This window comes from Melanerpes formicivorus, unplaced genomic scaffold (assembly GCF_026170545.1).
Source record: "Melanerpes formicivorus ecotype bairdi unplaced genomic scaffold, bMelFor1.0.p_v2 SCAF_4, whole genome shotgun sequence".
Lineage (NCBI taxonomy): Eukaryota > Metazoa > Chordata > Aves > Piciformes > Picidae > Melanerpes > Melanerpes formicivorus.
The window spans coordinates 5,911,739-5,931,194 of NW_027142356.1; the positions used below are offsets into that span (position 1 = coordinate 5,911,739).

The window sequence follows — 19,456 nt, forward strand, 5'->3', positions numbered from 1 at the left end:
CTCATACTGAAGTTCCATCATGTCTTGGCACTGCTGCACTCATAGGTGGTGTTACTTCATTCACGGCTCGGTAGTCGACCGTCAGACGCCAGTCTCCATTCTGCTTCCGCACAGGCCACACTGGACTGTTGAAAGGTGAATGAGTTTTGCTGACGACTTTCTGACTCTCCAACTGACGAATCAGATTCTGAATGGGCAACAAAGAGTCACGGTTGGTTCTGTATTGTCTGTGGTGCACAGTCTGAGAAGCAACTGGCAACTTAATGTCTTGTATCTCATGTTGTCCCACAACTGCAGATTCATCAGAAAGCTCAGGTCTAGCAGACAGCTTCAATTTTTGTCCATCAATTTCTACAGAAGCTACTCCAAAAGCCCATTTGTAACTCTAGGGTCTTTGAAACGCCCTTCTCTCAGAAAATCAATTCCCAAAATACAAGGTGTGTCAGGTCTGGTCACAACTGTATGCTTCCTCCATTGTTTACCAGTTAAACTTATATTAACCTCTACCTTACTTAACTCTTGAGATCCACCAGTGACTCCCAGAATAGTTATAGACTCTGATCCCTGATAATTTGATGTTATTATGGTGCACTGAGCTCCTGTGTCAACCAAGGCCCTGTACTTCTGAAATTGTGAAGTGCCAGGCCACTGGATGTACATATTCCAATAGATTCTATTATCTCTGTTATCCCTATCCTCCCCCTGGCAGGAGGCAGGGCACCCCTAGTTATGGGGAACATGCCCACATGTGCATTGAGCACAGTGTGCAGTGTAAGAACTGGAGCCACTGTTGGAGCTACTAGAGTTGTTCTGGGGAACTGTGGAAGTAACAGCTACCCTTCTGGTATTGCTACCTCGGGTTCTGCCACTTTGCAATTCCCTCAGTCTCCTGAAAAGATTAGAAGTTGGTTGGCCATCCCAGCGGTTCATGTTCTCACCAAACTGATCACGCAGAGTTATCCAAATAGTCCTACGTGACTGCCTTGGTGGTCTGTCTTGATTTGATCTGTTTTGGAATGATCTCCTTGGAGGACGTGTATTCCTCACAGATGAAACTTGTATCCACCTGGAGGAAGAACTGAAATTATCCCTTTGTGCCAATTGGGATATGGAATTTCTAAATTCATCCTTTAACTCTCTTATGCAATTTTGTATATCACCAGACAGAGTTTCAATGGCTGAAACCAAAGAAACACTTGTCATGCTATCCTCCAATTGTCTCATTTGATCAGTGAATTGGCCAACCGTAGGAGAAGCTCCACCATAATTTCTTGACACAATTCTGCTTGCCAGAATGTTTGCATAATTAGAAGGAGCAAGTTTGATGATCTTTTTAGCAAGACCAATACCCACAGGAATGTCATCAGGATTCAGAGTTTCATGTTCACCATAGAGTATCTCTCTAACAGCAAATTCTCTCAAGCACTTAATTCCCTCATCTATAGTAGTCCAGGGTTTAGGATTCCAGGGAAGATCATCTTGGGAAGGGTATCTCAGGGCAACTGCCATTAAAAGGTGTATCCACAGATTAACCTTACCGAGAGCCTTGCCTAGATGTCTATCTATTCCATTAACCCTCGAGACAGTTCCTAACTGAGCTGCTGACTTGTCTCCAACTGTTAGAGCTGGAGCACCAGTATCATAACATCTACTAAGCCAAGCTAGAACTGGCTCCTTATCTGCCCTGGTGTAGTCTTTACGGACATTTCGTAACTCTTCCCTTGGAGAGGAACACTCGAATATATCATCCTCTTCTTCCTCAACTTGTTGTCCTAATAATCCTCCTGCCATTTTCTCAAGGACCTCTTTAAGCTGAGAACCACCTTTGCCAGCTCCTGTCCTAGCTGCATCTCTATCCTGTTTTGCTCTCACTAAGTTAGCTAGATCTTTAAAACAAATCTTTTCTTCCTCCTCAGCAGGATCTTTTCTAGTAGAGGGTCCCTCACCAGGCTCAGTCTCCTGCTCTTCTCCTCTATTAGCTCCTGGATCAGCTTTGGTCTTTCCACTTCTAGTCTTTAAACCAGCCACCTTAACTGGAGCTGTGTTTGAATTTACAGCCACCTTAACAGAAGCTGACAGGTCCTGAGATAAATCAGCTGCTGGGGCAGTAGCTTCCGGTCCCACCGTGCAAGAAGTCAGAAATGACCTGGCTCCGTTAATGGCTGAAGAAGGAGCAGGAGGAGGAGAAGGGGGAGCCGCCATGTTGACACTTGCCGCCGCCCCTGGCAGCTTGCCAGAATCAGTGGCAAAGCTGTTCAGTGCAGCTTTTCCAATTAACTTTTTTCTGGGGACAACGGAGATTGGAATCAATATGGCTGATCAGTATGATCTAGTATTGTTCCTTTATTGCTTCACCATTGTTCCATTATAAAGCAAGCATAGTGCAAAGCAGACAGTAGAGCTGACAGGCTAGTAAGAAGTGCGCAGAAGAAGTGCGTATTAAGAAAAACTTTACAACTTACATAAGCTCGGGGGACATTGCTGGCATGGCTTCATTGGCCCCTCACGAGTGACCACACACTGTACTACTGTGGATTATTGGTTAACACGCGGGATTGTTGATATACGTGTGCATCCTGTTATTCCAAGATAACTCTCTATGTTTATGGCTACCAGTGTCCTGCTTTGGTTACACAGTGTGGGCACAGCACTGTTCTGCTATACTGCTAGCCACTTCCGCACTCATGCTGGGCACGGCCTACCACCATGTCAGGCTCTAGGCCTACGCTGCCAGATTGCTCACACTGCTTGTTACAACCATTACCACACTTTTTAGCTTTAACTGACACAGATTCTCCACACTCCTCATCACTAGACGTCTCTGGGACTGACCCAGAGCCACGCTGCCTCCTCTTTGATCTATTTTTAATAATAAAACACGCTCTGGATATCTTCCTCTCCCGACACAAAGAAAACAGTAAATATGCAATCACCATCACCAGCAGCAGATTCACACACATCACATAAATCACCTTTGGATCCCAGCCATCACTTAAAGTTACTCTTTCCTCCACTGGGATCTTAAACCCTTTTATCTCAATCGGGAGAGTGCTAGAGGTCACATTTCTGTATCTCGCTGGCCACAAGACATCCACACATTTTCCATACCATAGTCTAACTCTACACATAAACCACAAATAAATTGTCCGCACCAAATACTTACCCAGGTAATCCAGAATCAAACCCAAACAATATCTGTAAACCAGAGCCCCAAAAATTGAAAAAAATAAACGCTCTAATATCCACAGCACCTTCATGGTTTTGCTAATCCGGCTATAAAACACTAAATCAATAAAGCAATAAATTAAGCTAATTATCCGCCCCACATTGGGCGCCAAGAAAAAAAAATGTTGAGGGTTGAGGGGAAGGCCTCGAGCCTTCTCCCCCCACTGTAAGTGAAGTGAAGAAAAATGAAAGAAAGGAGAAAAAAAAACCCCACAGTCGGATTAGCAAGGGAATGTGCTATATTTACAAGCGGGGCTGCAGGATATATATATATGTACACAATTTAGTATTTACAATATATACAGAAATATACAAGAAAGTAACACAGGAATGAGATTCCCTTCCGCCTGTACCCCCTTCTCTCCCCCTTTTCCCCAGAGAGGGTTAGAAAGAGAGAAAAGGAATAATTGTTAATTAAAGCAGAATATGGTTAGAGCAAATGTGTTAGTGGAGGCCTTATCTGTTCAAGGTCAGTCTGGCCGAAAGCCCAGAAGCTGTGAGCTGCAGAAGGAGGGGGGAAGAGTGCAAGACTGAGTGAGACCAGTCTCATTTGGAATAAAAACTTAAGGCAGTGCCCTGCTTCTCCAGCAATGAAATTAGTTTAGACCTGTCTTGTTTATAAAACATTTGGCCATGGTGTCCCTTTGTTAAAGGCACCACCTCAAACGGTCACACCCCTCAACCAGATCTCCCAGGGCCCTGAAGTAATTTTTGATAGCCCTGGGAGTTCTGGTTGCAACATCATCATTACCTAACTGCGTAACTATCAAGGGATAGTAGTCAGAGGGCTGCACCAGACCAGGCAGTCTTCTGGTAACATCTCCAACCCTAGCTCCCGGAAGGCAAGAAACCTCCCTGTGAGTAGGGTCTGGCCGACATATGGGGCCCTCTGTTCCCCTCAGGAGGGAATCGCCAATAACAATTACCCTCCTCTTTTTTTTTAAGGGAGCAAGTCCTGGTGCTGGGGGAAGGCTGTTTAACCTTAGGCTGTTTAACCTTAGGCTGTTTTGCCACAGGGAAAACCCCAGATGGTGTGTCCTCCGGTATCAGGATCACCTCACCCTCGACCTCCAATGCCCTGTACTTGTTTTCCAAGGGCAGTGGGGAGGGTGAGGGGAGGCAAGGAGGTTTAACCTTGCGTCTTTTGAGAGGAACCTGCGTCCATTCCCCTCTGCTTTTTGGATAACCAGCCTCTGCTGGGGGGGCCTGCAGAGCCTGGTTACTCAGGTTCGTCACCCTTCTACAATTGCTTCCATCTCTAAGTTTAGCAACCTCGTCCTTCAGTCCGGCCACCAGGCTAAGCAGACAGTCGATCTGCTCACATGTTGTGCAGGAGTTGTCCCCACTACCCTGCCTCTCAAGTGCCAGGCTCTAGCACTGTCTGCAGCCAGATGCCTGAACACCTACCTCTTGCTTATGACACCTACCTACCTGCTTATATTCCCCCTCAGACTGAGTCGAGACTGACTTTTTAAAGGAGTTATTGCGGTGAGTTACCACCATGCCCAGCCCTGCCCATGGGACCTACTGGAGAAAGTTTTAGAAAAAGTGTGGTGGTGTGCGCGTCCGAGCAAGAACCCACGGGCTGAAATGGAACCACCTGCGAGCTGCCGCTGGCTATTAAAAGTGCCGCGGCATGCAGGGAGCCCAAACGATCCCGAGCACGTGGAGAAATGGCAAGAGCCAATCCTAGCCGAGTGTTGAGATTCCGCGCGGGTCCCGCAGGTTGAAAAGGGAGCAGTCCGTGCTTTTCCGAGGCTCCTGGTTTTGGTGTGTTCCTGATGGAGCTTACCGCTGAAATGGAAGCTGCTGCGGGCTTTTTAAAGTGCCGCGGCATGCAGGGAGCCCAAACAGTCCCAAGAACATGGAGAAACGGCAAGAGCTGATCCTAGCCGAGTGTCGAGATTCTGCGTGGGTCCTGCAGGTTGAAAAGGGAGCAGTTCATGCTTTTCCAAGGCTCCTGGTCTCGGTGTGCTCTCGATGGAGCTTACCGCTGAAACGGTACCCCCCAGGTCCCTTTCTGCCAGGCTGCTCTCCAGCCACTCTGACCCCAGCCTGTAGCACTGCATGGGGTGGTTGTGGCCAGTGTGTAGAACCCGGCACTTGGATGTGTTAAATCTCATGCCATTGGACTCTGCCCATCTGTCCCATCTGTCCCTCTGCAGAGCTCTCCTACCCTCCAGCAGATCAACTCCTGCCCCCAGCTTGGTGTCATCTGCAAACTTACTGATGATGGACTCAATACCCTCATCCAGATCATCGATAAAGATATTAAAGAGCATGGGGCCCAGCACTGATCCCTGGGGGACACCACTAGTGACTGAGAGTGGATGGGGATCTGCAGGGAGACATCCTCTAGGAGAATACAAACTATCTGTTGTTCCCCAGTCAGCAGCCACTTCATTCCTCCATGTGGAGACAAAACTAGATTGCTTATAAAAATAAGAATGATTTCATGTCTTTATTGTTCTGTACCCCAAACAACTATCCTAATAAACATAGCAACATATTTACTATGCTTGGCAGATAACAACAGAAATGGGCTTTGCATGATGCTCAGGAGTATAGAAGCCAGGGAGTTCATTGTACCTTACTCCCTAGCTGGTTTTATTGTTGTTGTTTGGTTAGTTTTTACTCTGCAAACTTCTTTTACATTCTGTATTCTACATGCAATAGGGAATGCCTTGGAAAAAACATGCAGCTGGCAGATGGAGGATACTTCACTTCTCTATGCTCCTTCCTTTCCTCACAAGCTTGGTTTATACAGGTCTTCTTTGGCTTCTGTTTAGGTAACAAGTTACAAGTACAATAAACTAGCTTGGCCTCTACAGAAAACAGTTTGTGAGAATAATCTGAGTACAGATATTATGCTTTTCTTCCTGCTAAATCCATTACTACAGATGAGATCTATTAATTGGAATTAAAGCCCATGTCCTTCTATTTTGAACAGCAATCCAGCGAACAGCGATTGTGTGTGAACAAGTGAACACTGCTGGTTCACGCACAATCTACCTGGAATGAGATTGGAACTCAACTGAACTACACCTGAAAAGAATTATTTTACGATTTAGACAAAACTTTCAGACCTGACTGCTCAGGTAACCTCACAGAAAGTAATTACTGAAGTTTGAGCCTTAATTGTTGTCTAAACTGAGTTTATTATACACATATTTAAGGATCTTTGTCTGTTAAAGTCTAATCTCATGGTAAATTTATCCTCAAATCATTGATCTATCTGGGCTACTTAAGGACGCTTTCTGCTGGCACAAAATCAGTAAGTTCTCTTTAGCGCAGAGGCCCCTTGCTCCACAGGCTCTCCCACCCGGCTACCCTGTGTGCACGTGCCTGTAAGCTCTGATTAGTGCTTTCAAACTATGAGTCAGTGCTGACCACATTTGCTAAGACAGAAATAGCCTCTGCTCCTGTTTTAGTGTTACAAACACAGCATGCAGGAAGATGCTTTATGTTTGATTTCTTGCAAACTGTTATCAGTGGCCTGTGACTTCTCATGTACTCTGGATTCCCACTTTAAGGTTAAGAAACCTCCCCTTTCATGGAAACAAAATACAATATTGGATGAATATTCCTATTTGGTGATACTGTTTCCCAGGCAGCAGATGCACTTGTATAAATTGGCCTAAAACAACTAAAACATTGCCATGAAAGAGGTACAAGGGTTAATAAAATAAACCAAACCCACAACACAGCAGTTTTATCTAGAATAGTTGGAAGTATTTATTTGGTGAAATAGCCAGTGGGTGAGATATTTTCCAGTATCTAGGTCTATAATTTACTTAGATCTCATTGACTGAAATGATTAATTCAAGCAATAGTCACCATACATTTTAATCTCTGCAGTAGCTTTCTTGCATGTCAGGTAATGGAATGCAAAAGTCATTCAAGATGGATACATAGTTCTGATAGAGTTTCACTGTGCTGAGCTGCACACACAAATCTGTTAAGCTTACAAGGCCCAAACAAAGAGTCTTCTATTAAAAGACTGCATATTAAAAGCCCTTTTAAAAAATCCTAACTTTCCTTCACACCTGTGACAGCAGCAAGTCCTGTAATTCACAACTGCCTACTAAAACAAAACTGCAGCACAATAGAGAATTTAAAGCAAGAATCAAGAGAAAGAGGTTGGAGGAAGATTATTTACTTTAAAAACTGTGCTTGAAGTTTGAGCTTTATCCTTTTATTCAAAGGTAGTGGTGCAAGATCTTTCAGAAATGTCTTGGCTTGTATTTCTTATCAGTTACACTGAACTTTGTGCTGGTGCTGAGCCATCTGCTGCTTAATGGTGGGGAGTCCTATAACATCAGGACAGTGCGAATACTGCAATAGAAAATGACAAGTTAATGACTGTAGAAAAGCCTCTTGGATAACATCAGCAAAACACTGCTCTTTTTTTCTGAAAATCTAGGCTACTGTAGCCAACAAGGGTACTTCCTCCCTGCCCCCCTCTCAGCCCCTGCTTGCAGCAAAATGACAGAGCCAGTGTCTTGCTGCAGAGAACAAAATTCGTGCAAGACTGCAAAGCCTTCACTCATCAAGCCCAGGACTTCTGGCAGTTAATCACCAAATTGTGACCGTTTGAGGCTGTGCCTTTAAGAAAGAGACAGTGCTGGGACACTATGGCTGAATGCTTTGGAACATTAACGAAAACAATCAGATATTCTAAACTAATTTCATTGGTGGATTGGTAGAATGCCGTTTTAAGCTTAGGTGCAGCTGGGACTTTGTTCAGTTCGCTCCTTTCCTTCTCCCTTTCCAGTTCGTCTGCTTCTGGGCTCCCTGCCAGAGTGACCCTGAACAGATAAGGCTGCTACTAACACTTTGCTTTAATTAATAACTGCTCTTTTTCTCTAACACTCTTTGGGGAAAAAGGGGAGAGAAGGGGGTACAGGGGGGGAACCCTCCTCCAGAGGAGGGAATTTCATTCCTGTATTATTGGGTTTTTTTACTTTGCTGTATATTTCTGTATATATATTGTAAATACTGTAAATTGTGGGGTAAAGCACAAGTATTCTGTATACAACAACCCCACCAAGTGCTTTACTAGTAGAATACCAGTAAAAATGGGAATCTTTACATAATCCAAGCTTCACTCACACTAAATGCTGTTTCAAATCATCCATTGCTATATTGCCCACTAAATCCCACATCACACAAAAGCCAGAGGGCTGACATCCATGTTGGTAAACTGGGGCAGTACATATCCTGCATTCCTCAAAATTGCTTGTAAATATAGCATTTTCCCTTTGCTCCTCCAGCTGGCTAGCTGTGGTTTCTTTCTTCCTCATTGTGGGGGAGAGGAGGCTAAGCCTTCTCTCTCAAACCCACCACACCAAATACAGACTAAGAAGTCTTTGGAAGCAAGCTTAGACACATCTTTCAAGTTACAAATGGCTCTAAGAGTAACCTCTGAAGGGTGCAGCTTATTCTGGGCTGAAACACTGAAGTGTTTCACTTAGTATAAATGCAGAAAGCCTCTGTCTTCAGGTTGACTGTCAGTATTTTAGCAAAGCTGATGGTGTCCCTGTTCTCAACAATTTCTCTGTTCACTAAAATTAACATTTATAGCAAATCTAAAATAAAGACAGTAAAAAAAAAAAAAAATAAAGGTGCATGCTGAATAGCTAGAACCTGAGAACAAACCTCAGGGGCTACATTTTTCTGTTTCATGCTCCTTATATTTAGAGCAAGTAACACCTACAATAACTGCTAGCAAATGACAATGACAGCATGCATGTAGCGCTCCAGAGTGGTTATGTTAGAATCAGCTATAGCTTTCAAAAAGGGTATTGCCTACAGATACTAAGTTCCACAAATGTATTTCTCACTTCCACCAAGGAGAATTTTCAGTTATTCCCATCTTGTCAAATGTCACCAACAAAAAATACCTCTCATTTCAACACCCTATGAAAAGTCTCTGAGCTGAACTGTCACAATATTTAAGGAATGCACGAGATATACACCAAGTACCTTCCATTTTGAAAAGCTCTGAGTTTCAAGGTAAACTTCTCTTAGAACTAATTGCACTGGGACTCTGTTCCCTAACTCACAGGAGGAATGGTGAGTTGCTCTTCCAGCAAACATCGTCTATTTCTGTGCTACTGCTCCTCATCCTAGAACACTTCTTGGAATGTCATGTAGCTGCCACTCTACAGCTTGGCATTCCCAGGCTCCCTTAGTTGTGTGCTCGTTTCCAATGGGTAGTGTGCAAAGACTTCCCCAGTTGTGTGGTCTTTTCTCCCTCTGCCACCTGTGGACACATGCTGGGCAAGATTAAGTGGCATAGTGGGTTGCCTTCTCTGGCATGAAGTCATACTCTGGGTTACTGTACACCTCTTTTATGTTACTTATATAGAACATTTACAATTAAACAATGTTTACCTCTTTCCTGTCCTTAGCAGATCAAATCCTTCATTGATTTTGGTGAAAGGAAGTGTGTGAGTTATTAACAGACCCAGATCAAATTTTTTCTTCATGTAGTCAGCAACCAATTGAGGAACAGAATCTTTACTCTTCCAGCCTGAAAAACCCCACAGACAATGGATAATGAAACATGAAATGCTTGTGAAAATAGATGAAGCCCATGGCAGCTTAAATTTGCAGATGAAGTTTCTTTGGCAGAGTAGCACTATGGGATGTTGCAGCACGTTTTTGTAACACAGAGTGCCAGCAGGAAACATGGGGTGAAGCACAAGTATTCTGCATACAACCACCCCACCAAGTGCTTTACTAGTAGAATACCAGTAAAAATGGGAATCTTCACAAAATCCAAGCTTCACTCACACTAAATGCTGTTTCAAATCATCCGTTGCTATATTGCCCACTAAGTCCCACATCACACAAAAGCCAGAGGGCTGACATCCATGTTGGTAAACTGGGGCAGTACTAGACAAAGCTCTCTGAAATAGTAGGATGCACTCCCAGTGGAATTTAATTCGTCTCCGCTACTGTATTCAGGTATCCATTGAATACAGCAGCGGAGCTGGCTGTGAGAAGTGCTGTTATTGGAAACAACTGCTCTGTAGCCTTCAGCTTTGTGCTGAGCGGGCTAGGGCTTCCTGACTGTGGGACTCTGTCTGCTAGATGAGCTCAGAAAAGAGGAAGAACTGGAAAAGACTGACAGCAGCTGGCAAGGGGCTGAGCTGAGCTCTGACTTACATGGAAATCAGGTGGGACTGACCCTTAATATCCTTTAGGGTCCTGACTCTTCATCTCTCCCACTCTTTCTTTCCCTCTCTCTCTATCTGCCTCATTCTGCTTTTCACTCTTGATCTTCCCCACTCCCCCTCATCTTCTCCTTATTTTCTCTTTTTCTTCATTGTTTCCTTTTCCCCCTCTATCTGTTTTTATCCCCTTTTCTCTCTTCTTTCCATCTCCCTTTCTTTCTCTCTTCTACCTTTTTTCTGTCTTTCTCTCCCTTTGAATCATTTTTTCTTTCATTTTCCATCTCCGGTTTTTTCCTATTTCTGTATATTTTGGTCTTTTTACCTCTTTGTTTCTTTGCCTCTCCTTCTCTCTCCCTTCTTCCCCACTCCTTCCCTCTTAATTTTGTCTCTCTCTTTCTGTCACCATTAAGTGCATTTCCCCTAATTAATTCCCTTTGTGCTGCTTTGTCAGCAAAATAACTGTCACTATTACTTCCAACAGAACAACTTAACCAGTTAGTTTAGATATACCTTTACAAGTCCTTACCTCCAAAGACAGACCCTTTCCAGTTGCGACCAGTGAAAAGGAGCATGGGGTCAAAAGTGATATTCTGTGCTGCAGGGGGCACTCCCACAATCACACTGACTCCATAATTGTACTGGCAGGAGGCCAAGGCTGCAGTCTGCATTTGAAAGAGAGAGCAGCCAGCGTCATGCAGAGTTTGCTGCCAGGACACAAAAGTTTGATTGTCTTCTTCTCAGGGCCCAGCTTGCAATTAATTTTTGGCAACTGAAACCACATCAGATAATTTCCATTGTATCTGCTCACACCACTGTATCTGCTGTCATGGGTTAGGTGTGTCCTAGCTTTGCTCTTCCCCATTTTGTCTCAGCGATTGGTGACAAGCCACGGCTGGAAAGCTGATAGTGGCCTATGTGAAATGTAACCATCTTGGAGAGGCCGGGGGTTACATTGAAGTTCCCTTTCCTCAGTTTCTGAGTGTGCTTCTGTCCCTGCCTCTCACTGGCAGATACCTGGACTGAAGAGGTTTGAAGTTAGCTTGACACTTTACCAGTGGCTCTCAAGTTTCTCACTCTTGGTGCTTAGTGGTTTAGTGAAGAGAGAGCTAAGAAGCCAACGCTTTATTTGACCAAAGCTTTTAGTTGCATACCATGGTTTCAATACGGCCTATGACCTCAAAGGAGTAGTCCACACCCTGGCCAGTCATTTCAATCAACACCTCGTGGATGGGCTTCTTGAAATCTTTAGGGTTGACACAGTCGGTGGCTCCCAGCTCCTTGGCCTTGGCAAACTTGTCGCTATTGATATCAACGGCAATGATGCGGGAAGCTCCGGCTGCCTTGCAGCCCATGACAACAGAGAGGCCAACTCCTCCCAGGCCAAAGACAGCACAGGTGGAGCCTGGTTCCACCTATAAAACCAGATACATATAGCATAGTGTTACAGTGTAGGTAAAGAACAATGTATTACCAAGAAATTTTCACTTAAGCCACTGGTACTTTAGAGTAAAAGGAATTTGCACATGTACCTACCAGCACAATAGCCAAATGCACTGTTGTAATTCTACCCCTGATTAAGAGATGCTGTCTCTAAAATACACTTCTGAGACCAGATCTTCATGGCACATCTCATCTCCAGGTTTTTTAATGACGCTTTCTATTCCCTTGGTGTTAAGATCTGTGGTGTCACTCTACTGGAGAAAGTACCAGCTTTGTAAAAGCCACACTCATGTATTTCTACTAATTAGGAGTGCTGCAGACATATATTCCTTCCATATATTCCTAGACTTAAGTTACAAAAAAAAATCACTGCTGTTGCTAGGAGTGATAAAGTTGTGAGAAAAAAAAACCAAACTTAAGATGGATTTTGAATTGAAGACTTCTTAGTACTTTAGAGACACAGAAACTGAAGCAGGCTGCCATGCTGATGAACAGCTTGCAGGCCACACAATCCTGAGCAGACCCCATAAGACACCAGGAACACCTGCCACAATACTTACCTTGGCAGTCTGCACAGCAGCCCCATAACCAGTTGAAAATCCACAGCCAATTAGACAAACTTTTTCCAGAGGAGCACTAGAATCAATTTTGGCTACAGCAGATTCTTGCACTACTGTGTATTCAGTGAAGGTACTCGTACCAAGAAAATGGTGAATTGCTTTTCCTTTACAGGTGAATCTAGAGGTGCCATCTGGCATTAATCCAGTAGGTGAACCAAGGCTGTTTGAAAGATGACCAGAAATAATGGCAAGTGAAATGTCTTGAAGATGATCAGTTAAGCATTAATTACAATCGAATATGGATTGTTAGTATAGAAAACTCACTCTGTTTTACAGCATACATTCCCCTTGGCATTTAAGCAAACGCTGCACTCCCCACACTGTGGAATAAAGAGTGGAATAACCTTGTCTCCTAGAGATGAAACAGTGATGACAGGGGATTAAAAGAGGCAAACATGAAGCATACAGGTAAAAACATGAAGTAAGTGTATATAATCCCCAGCAAACACATACTAACAATGCAGTGCTGATTTGATCTCTTTGTGCTGCCCTGGGAACATGAATCATCTCTCTCTATTATAAAGGACATCATTAGGGCAAAGTTGTGACAATTAATTTCAATATACAAAATTCCTGGTGTCTGGCATAAAATTGAGTCTGAGCTATGCCATAAAGCTGTGCTAGCTAAAGGAATTAATTCAGCCCTTTATTACATCTTCCACTTAGAAGGAAAATAGTAATACACAGGTGAAGAAACTGAGATAGCAATTGGCATCCACTGGGACAGCAGATTGGAGGAGGAATGTAACAGGGTTTGAAACTGCATTCAAAGAATGGGAAACTACGCAGCATTTTGCCAGCCCTCTTGAGACTCTTTCCTTATTTGTATACAGTCCTATTACTGTTTACATTGGAATAAAGGTAAAAGCCTTTCTCAGAGAAGCAGTGATGCAAGCTAAGGCAACAACTCTAACTCTCTGTTAATTATATAATTGCTGTGCTAAACTAGCACATAGCTTCCCAGTGATTTCTCTTTTTTTACTGCTATACATTTTCCACGTCAACAATGTATGGCAGATCTCTAATAATCTCTAAACATGTAACCCCTAATACAGATGCATTTGTCATTAGCCAGTTCTAAAATGTGGCTAACCTCTGATGTGCGAAAAATCAAATGAACTCTTTGATTTGCTCTAAAAAATAGAAAAATGCAGACTTTCTTACTGCACAATTTGTCCGAGCAATTTAGCCCATGTTAGAATTTGGTCAGTCTCTTAAGTGTGTATTGAAATCCCATCTCATCTTGCAGCAATGGCAGGAAAATCAGCATCCTTCACTGACTTTTTGGTCTACACACTGAAGTTCAAAGGCAGTGTGGTGGAGAAGGAGCTGGTCCAGATCAGTGTCCTCAGAGCAACCCAAGCCTCATGATCAGTGCACTGGTGTTGCACACACACAAAGCCTGCAGCAGAGTGGACGCCTGAGTCCTACCCTGGTACTTTTAAAGTGATGTAACTGAACACAGACCTAAATTCGGATCTACTGAAGTCAATGGATTATTTAGCTGTTACGTGTGCTACAAGTTGCTTTCAGAAGCTGCCTAGTGTGTTGCTTTGCCCTGTTCTTCAGAAAGGTTCGCTGTGTAAACTAGAACCTGATTTCTATGACCAACAGCAAAGAATCTGTAAGCCTGTGACAGGAAAAGCATGATGTAGGTGGAAAGCAAGCTGCAGCTGCTCTTGTCAAAACCCCAAAGAAATTGAACAGAAAACCTGAAAATAAATCAGGACTGGAACCACAGAAAGATGTGAGCAGCACATAGGGCCTTTTAAGACACCCTGGAAAAACCTCAAAGTTGGAACTTCTCCTCTGCAGGACAAGCACATCATTTTTGACTTACATAGAGCCTGGAAACTGAGCACAGGGCTTGTGTCCACTGCTGTTTCGTACCTGGTTTGACAGAAGTTACTCCTTGCCCAACACTCTCCACAATACCTGCTGCTTCATGCCCAAGAATTACTGGGAAATGTGCAGGCAGTACGCCAGATACCACATGGTCATCAGAGCGACAGATCCCTGTGGCCACGATCTGAGTTAGAGGAAAGACAGACTGTTTCAGCATGTAACTATGCCATGTCATAGACAGAAGTGAAAAGATACCACACACTGTGTCCCTTGCTTCCCTCCACAGTCACACATGCACACACTTCTGCTGTTGTGATTCATGACATGTCTTTAGTCTAAAAAAGGAGGGTCCTTTGTGAATGTTTGCCAAGCATTACTGAGCTCCACAGGGAGTCTCACATCATCTGGCAGAAGCAATGTTCTAGCAATACAAGTATGTCTGAAGAACAGGCTAAAAGAAACAATTCCTTGTATTTTTACATGAATGCATAACAAGGAAAAGGTAAAGTTAAGCAAAAATCAAGTAACTATCACAGATTCTTTACAAACAGAAATATTCTATGTATTTTATATCCCTTCCATTTGGATTCGATTACAATATGTAAGAGATGTTCTTATGAATGTGAATCATAGCATGGTATTATATACCATGTCCTTATGAAACTATGAATCATAGCATGGCATTATATAGAATTAAATTGCAATCATTATATACTAGTTATACACTTTAAGTATGTGTGTGTATTATATACACAAACATTTAAGCTGCCTATAGTATTTTTGATCACATTTTGCCTTTTCTTTCAGGTAGCAAGACATTATTTCTTTGGAAATGTTCAGGTATCTCTTCACAACTTCTATTCTGACAAAGGTCCAGTTCTGGAGCCCCTATGACAAGAAAGATCTGAACATGCTGGAACATCTCCAAAGAAAGGCCACGAGGATGATACAGACTGAGAGAGTTGGGGATGTTCAGTCTGGAGAGAAGGCTCTGAGGAGACCTTATTGTGGCCTTCCAGTATCTGAAGGGGGCTACAAGAAGGCTGGTGAGGGACTTTTCAGGGTGTCAGGTAGTGATAGAACTAGGGGGAATGGATCCAAGCTAGAGGAGGGGAGATTTAGGTTAGACATTAGGAAGAAGTTCTTCACTGTAAAGGTGGTGAGACACTGGAACAGGTTGCCCAAAGAGGTGGTGGAAGCCGCATCCCTGGATGGGGCCAGGCTGGATGTGGCTCTGAGCAACCTGATCTAGTGTGAGGAGTCCTTGCCCACGACAGGGGGGTTGGAATGAGATGATCCCTGAGGTCCCTTCCAACCCTGACAATTCTGTGATTCTATGATTCTAAATAGAGTTGAGAGGTATCCCTCCCCATGGCAGGGTGGTTGAAGTAGATGATCTCTAAGGTCCCTTCCAGCCTAAGGCATTCTGTGGTTCTGTGAAATAGTGTTGTCAATCTCCTGAGAGGATTCTTCTCACTCATGTAACACTTGAAACTGCTCTAAAATGAAAACAGCTGCTGAATTTCACCAAGAAAATTGCTGAACTGTAACAAAAATGCTCAATCCTAGGTTGCCAAAGGAAGCTCCCAGCCCTACTGAGTTACTTCCTAGCACAGATTCAAAAAAAGCAGAAAGAGAATTTCTTGTTCCACGCTATAGAAAATTTAGATTTTTGCCTTGTACTGTATTTTTTTTACTGTATTAAGAGGAAAGGTAAACACAAAACACAACCTCAACAAACTGTTTGGGTTGTTTTTTAGAGCCTCATGATCAAATTTAGACTTTGAAGTCTATTCCACGGAAGCTCACTATATAGTAACTAGTGAACATTTTCTGACTGGATCCTAAAGCTCTATAGAAACAGTTTTGGTAAACAGCAAGATAGAATGCAAGTCATTAAGGTTGTTTTAATTATTTGGAGTACCTTTATGCGAACTTCATGTGCTTTCGGTGGGGCAACTTCCACTTCCTCCACAGAAAATGGTTTATTGGCTTCCCACAATACTGCTGCTTTGCATTTAATAACCTGCAACCAGAGCAAGCAAAGGTAAAGGGATGACACTTGCATTTCCTGTGTTCTAGTTTCTACCTGTTGCCTGTTGTCCTGTCACTGGGTATCACTGAAAAGATCCCAACCTACAGCATCAGTGGTGATAGTGATGTAATTGCCATCAGGTGGGAAGGAGGGGGATTGAGATCGATATTGGCTTTGTATATGTTTCACTTCATAGATTTTGTTTCCTCAGAGCTGTTTTACTTTTCCACTTCTGAAGTTTCTCTCCCTTATTCCCTTTCTCTTCCCTGTTGGGAAGTGAGGCCTTAGGAGAAAGCATCAGTCATTCATCTAGTGGGCTGCCCAGCTCTAACCCCTGACATTTCAGTCTGGGAGAAGAGAAGGCTCTGAGGAGACCTTATTTTGGCCTTCCAGTATCTTAAGGGTACCTACAAGAAAGACTTTAAGGTAATTATAGGACTGGGGGGAATGGAACAAAAATAGAAATGGAGAGATGCAGATTGGATGTTAGGAAGAAATTCTTCCCCATGAGGGTGGTGAGACACTGGAACAGATTGTTCAGAGAGGTGGTAGAATCCCTGTCCCTGAAGGTTTTTAAAGGCAGGCTGGGTGTGGCTGTGAGCAACCTGATCTAGTGTGAGGAGTCCCTTTCAGTGGCCGGGGTGGTTGGAACGGGATGATCCTTGAGGTCCCTTCCAACCCTAATAATTCTATGATTCTATGTGCCAAATGTAAGCGTGATTAGTAAAAAATTCACAAGGGAGGCCAAAGACCACATTTTACAGGGCCACATTTTCTAAGTAAATTCCTTATTTTCAAAAAAAGGAGTTATGTATTTATGCTGCGTCCCACACAACCCGAGGCTGATTTCGCAACACGCACAAAGCACACATAGCGTTTGTAAGGACAAACACAGCCAAGCACTGTGAGCAGCTGAGAACAGTAAGTCCCTCCTACAACTTGACACTGATTAACTACGTGTTGTTGTGATAGCTGAAGCCCCATGCACTTTCACCGATACAACAGGATCCCACAGATGCAAGGGCAGCACCTTATCACCCATTTCACCTGGTAAGGCAAGCACTGGCTGGAGGCACAAGGTTTCTTGCTGCTTGTGTATTCTACCAGCCCTACGAGTTACTGCAGCGGGGAGAAGGTAGAAACACACCCTTTTACACAGCACAAAGATTATGCTGCTTGGTCATGTAAACTCACACTCTACTCCCAGACAAACACAGTGAAAACTTCAGTTACATCACACCATTTACCATGCTCAGTCCAAGGCCAGAACTTGGGACTGAGCTTGGTGAATTTACCTCTGAGTGAACTACAATTAATTTTGCACTTGCAGTAGATCAGAGTTAAAAGAGAGCCTTTTTCCCCCCGCCCCTCTTCTTTTGTTTGATTTTAGGCTAGTGAAGACATCTGGCAGTAATAGCAAACAATCCTGGTACTTTCTTCAGGTAAATCCCAGCAAGATGCATGCCTTCAGTTGTTTTCTGTCTCTGGGTTCCTGTTTCTCGCAGTGTCTCTGAATGTATGGAGCAGATCATCTTGCGTGCCATCACACATTACATACAGGAAAACCAGGGGGAGCAGACCCAGCCAATGTAGGTTTATAAAAGGCACTTTATGAAAGGTCCTACTTGACTAACCCAATCTCCTCCTATGCATGGTGAGCTGCTTAGTGGATGAGGAGACTGACAGGTTAATGGACTTGATCTTGAAGGGCTTTTCTGACATGAATGATTCCACAAGAGCATTTCTCAGGTAATGCAAGAAGCAAGGTATTCTGGCTTCAGCAGTGGTATTAACCTAGATCTCTCCTGTCACTTACTTTCTACGCAAAGACATCAATACCCATTTCAGTCCCAGCTCAGTATTGCATTGCATGTGATACTTAATTTTGGCCTTCATTAACTTAAGCTCCAGACTTGTTACATGCATATTCAAAGACTGTCCTCAGATCAGCACAGGATTATCCCCTGAATTTTAACACATTAGTAACTATGCCCTTTTCTTAGAAAACAAATTGATACAAGCTATAAAGTAGCTAAAAATGATTTAAACCACAGTGAGATCTCAGAATGTAAACTGATAAATCTGATAAATACGTTGACCAAAACACTTACTACATTATATCAGATTTTAAACTGTTCAGAGAGTAAAAATAGTTTGCAGACCACAGGAGGAGATTGTTCTTGTTGTGGTGCTGTTACCTTGTCTTGCTTCAGTGTTTTTCAAAAATCAATCAATCACTGCCTTGAAGAGCATAACAACCATTTCCTAGGAGAGTACAGCAGCCTGCAAGCAAAAGCAGCTCTCCTGTGCCATCTTCCTCCTAAACTCTCACCTGTGGACACCACCAGGACTTGTGGTGTCCCTGCAAAGACTCATTATTCATCTCCTACAGCAAAGAAACCTTTCTCATACAAACTGTTGCTTACTTTGCCCGCTGTGCTCATGCTGACAGGTGTGTCTGTTCCAAGAATTCAGCCAGCTGCAAAACAGTCAGGTTCCAAATACTGCAGGTCTTGTCCAGTACACTGTGAAATGCTCCTGCAAGTGCACTGCTCTTATATTATAGCCAATCTCAGCTCAAAGTCCCACCCCTTAGTCAGCTAAGTGCTATAAGGAGAAAGTAAACCAGCCATGTGTTAAAAATTAACTCTTTAGGGTGCTTCTTTCTTACTGATTCCTTTTTGCATCTCATCTGTGGTTGCTGTCACCATCACAGGAAGAAAGCAGAAGCCCTGGCTGAAAGCTGACAGCTGTGGTGGGTTGAAGGCATAGCCTAAAACCACCACAACAACTCTTTCCACCTCTGTGGGAGGCTGCCCTTCAGCCCCCACTGCTCTCAGTGGCGTAGGTGCCAAGAAGAAAGAGGAGAGTGGCTCACAAATTCATAGCAGAAGTGACACAGTGAGAACATGAAGGCTTTGCTGAATTATTTGCTGGCACCCTAAGAGCCTGTCCAATATGCTGAGACACGTTGTGCGAGATGCTTGAGAGGTACACATTGGCTGACTGTCTCTGCTCCTGACTCCTTAGTGCCATTCTTATGGCAGGCAAGACCCTGTTCAGTTTGCAGATGGTTGTCTGATCATTGGTTCCATGAGCACCTGCAGGTG

General features: G+C 43.5%; 1 protein-coding gene across 1 annotated transcript; it reads right to left on the reverse strand.

The window, feature by feature from the left end:
- Positions 1–6,935: 6,935 nt before the first annotated feature.
- Positions 6,936–18,881, reverse strand: LOC137440564 (alcohol dehydrogenase 1). Its single transcript, XM_068136805.1, has 9 exons — positions 18,773–18,881; positions 16,236–16,337; positions 14,357–14,495; positions 12,731–12,818; positions 12,407–12,626; positions 11,558–11,818; positions 10,933–11,068; positions 9,622–9,760; positions 6,936–7,560 (listed from the first exon to the last, which is right to left on the reverse strand). Exons 1-9 carry the CDS (start codon positions 18,788–18,790, stop codon positions 7,536–7,538), a joined length of 1,128 nt encoding a protein of 375 aa, XP_067992906.1. The 5' UTR covers positions 18,791–18,881; the 3' UTR covers positions 6,936–7,535.
- Between the last annotated feature and the right edge of the window lie 575 nt (positions 18,882–19,456).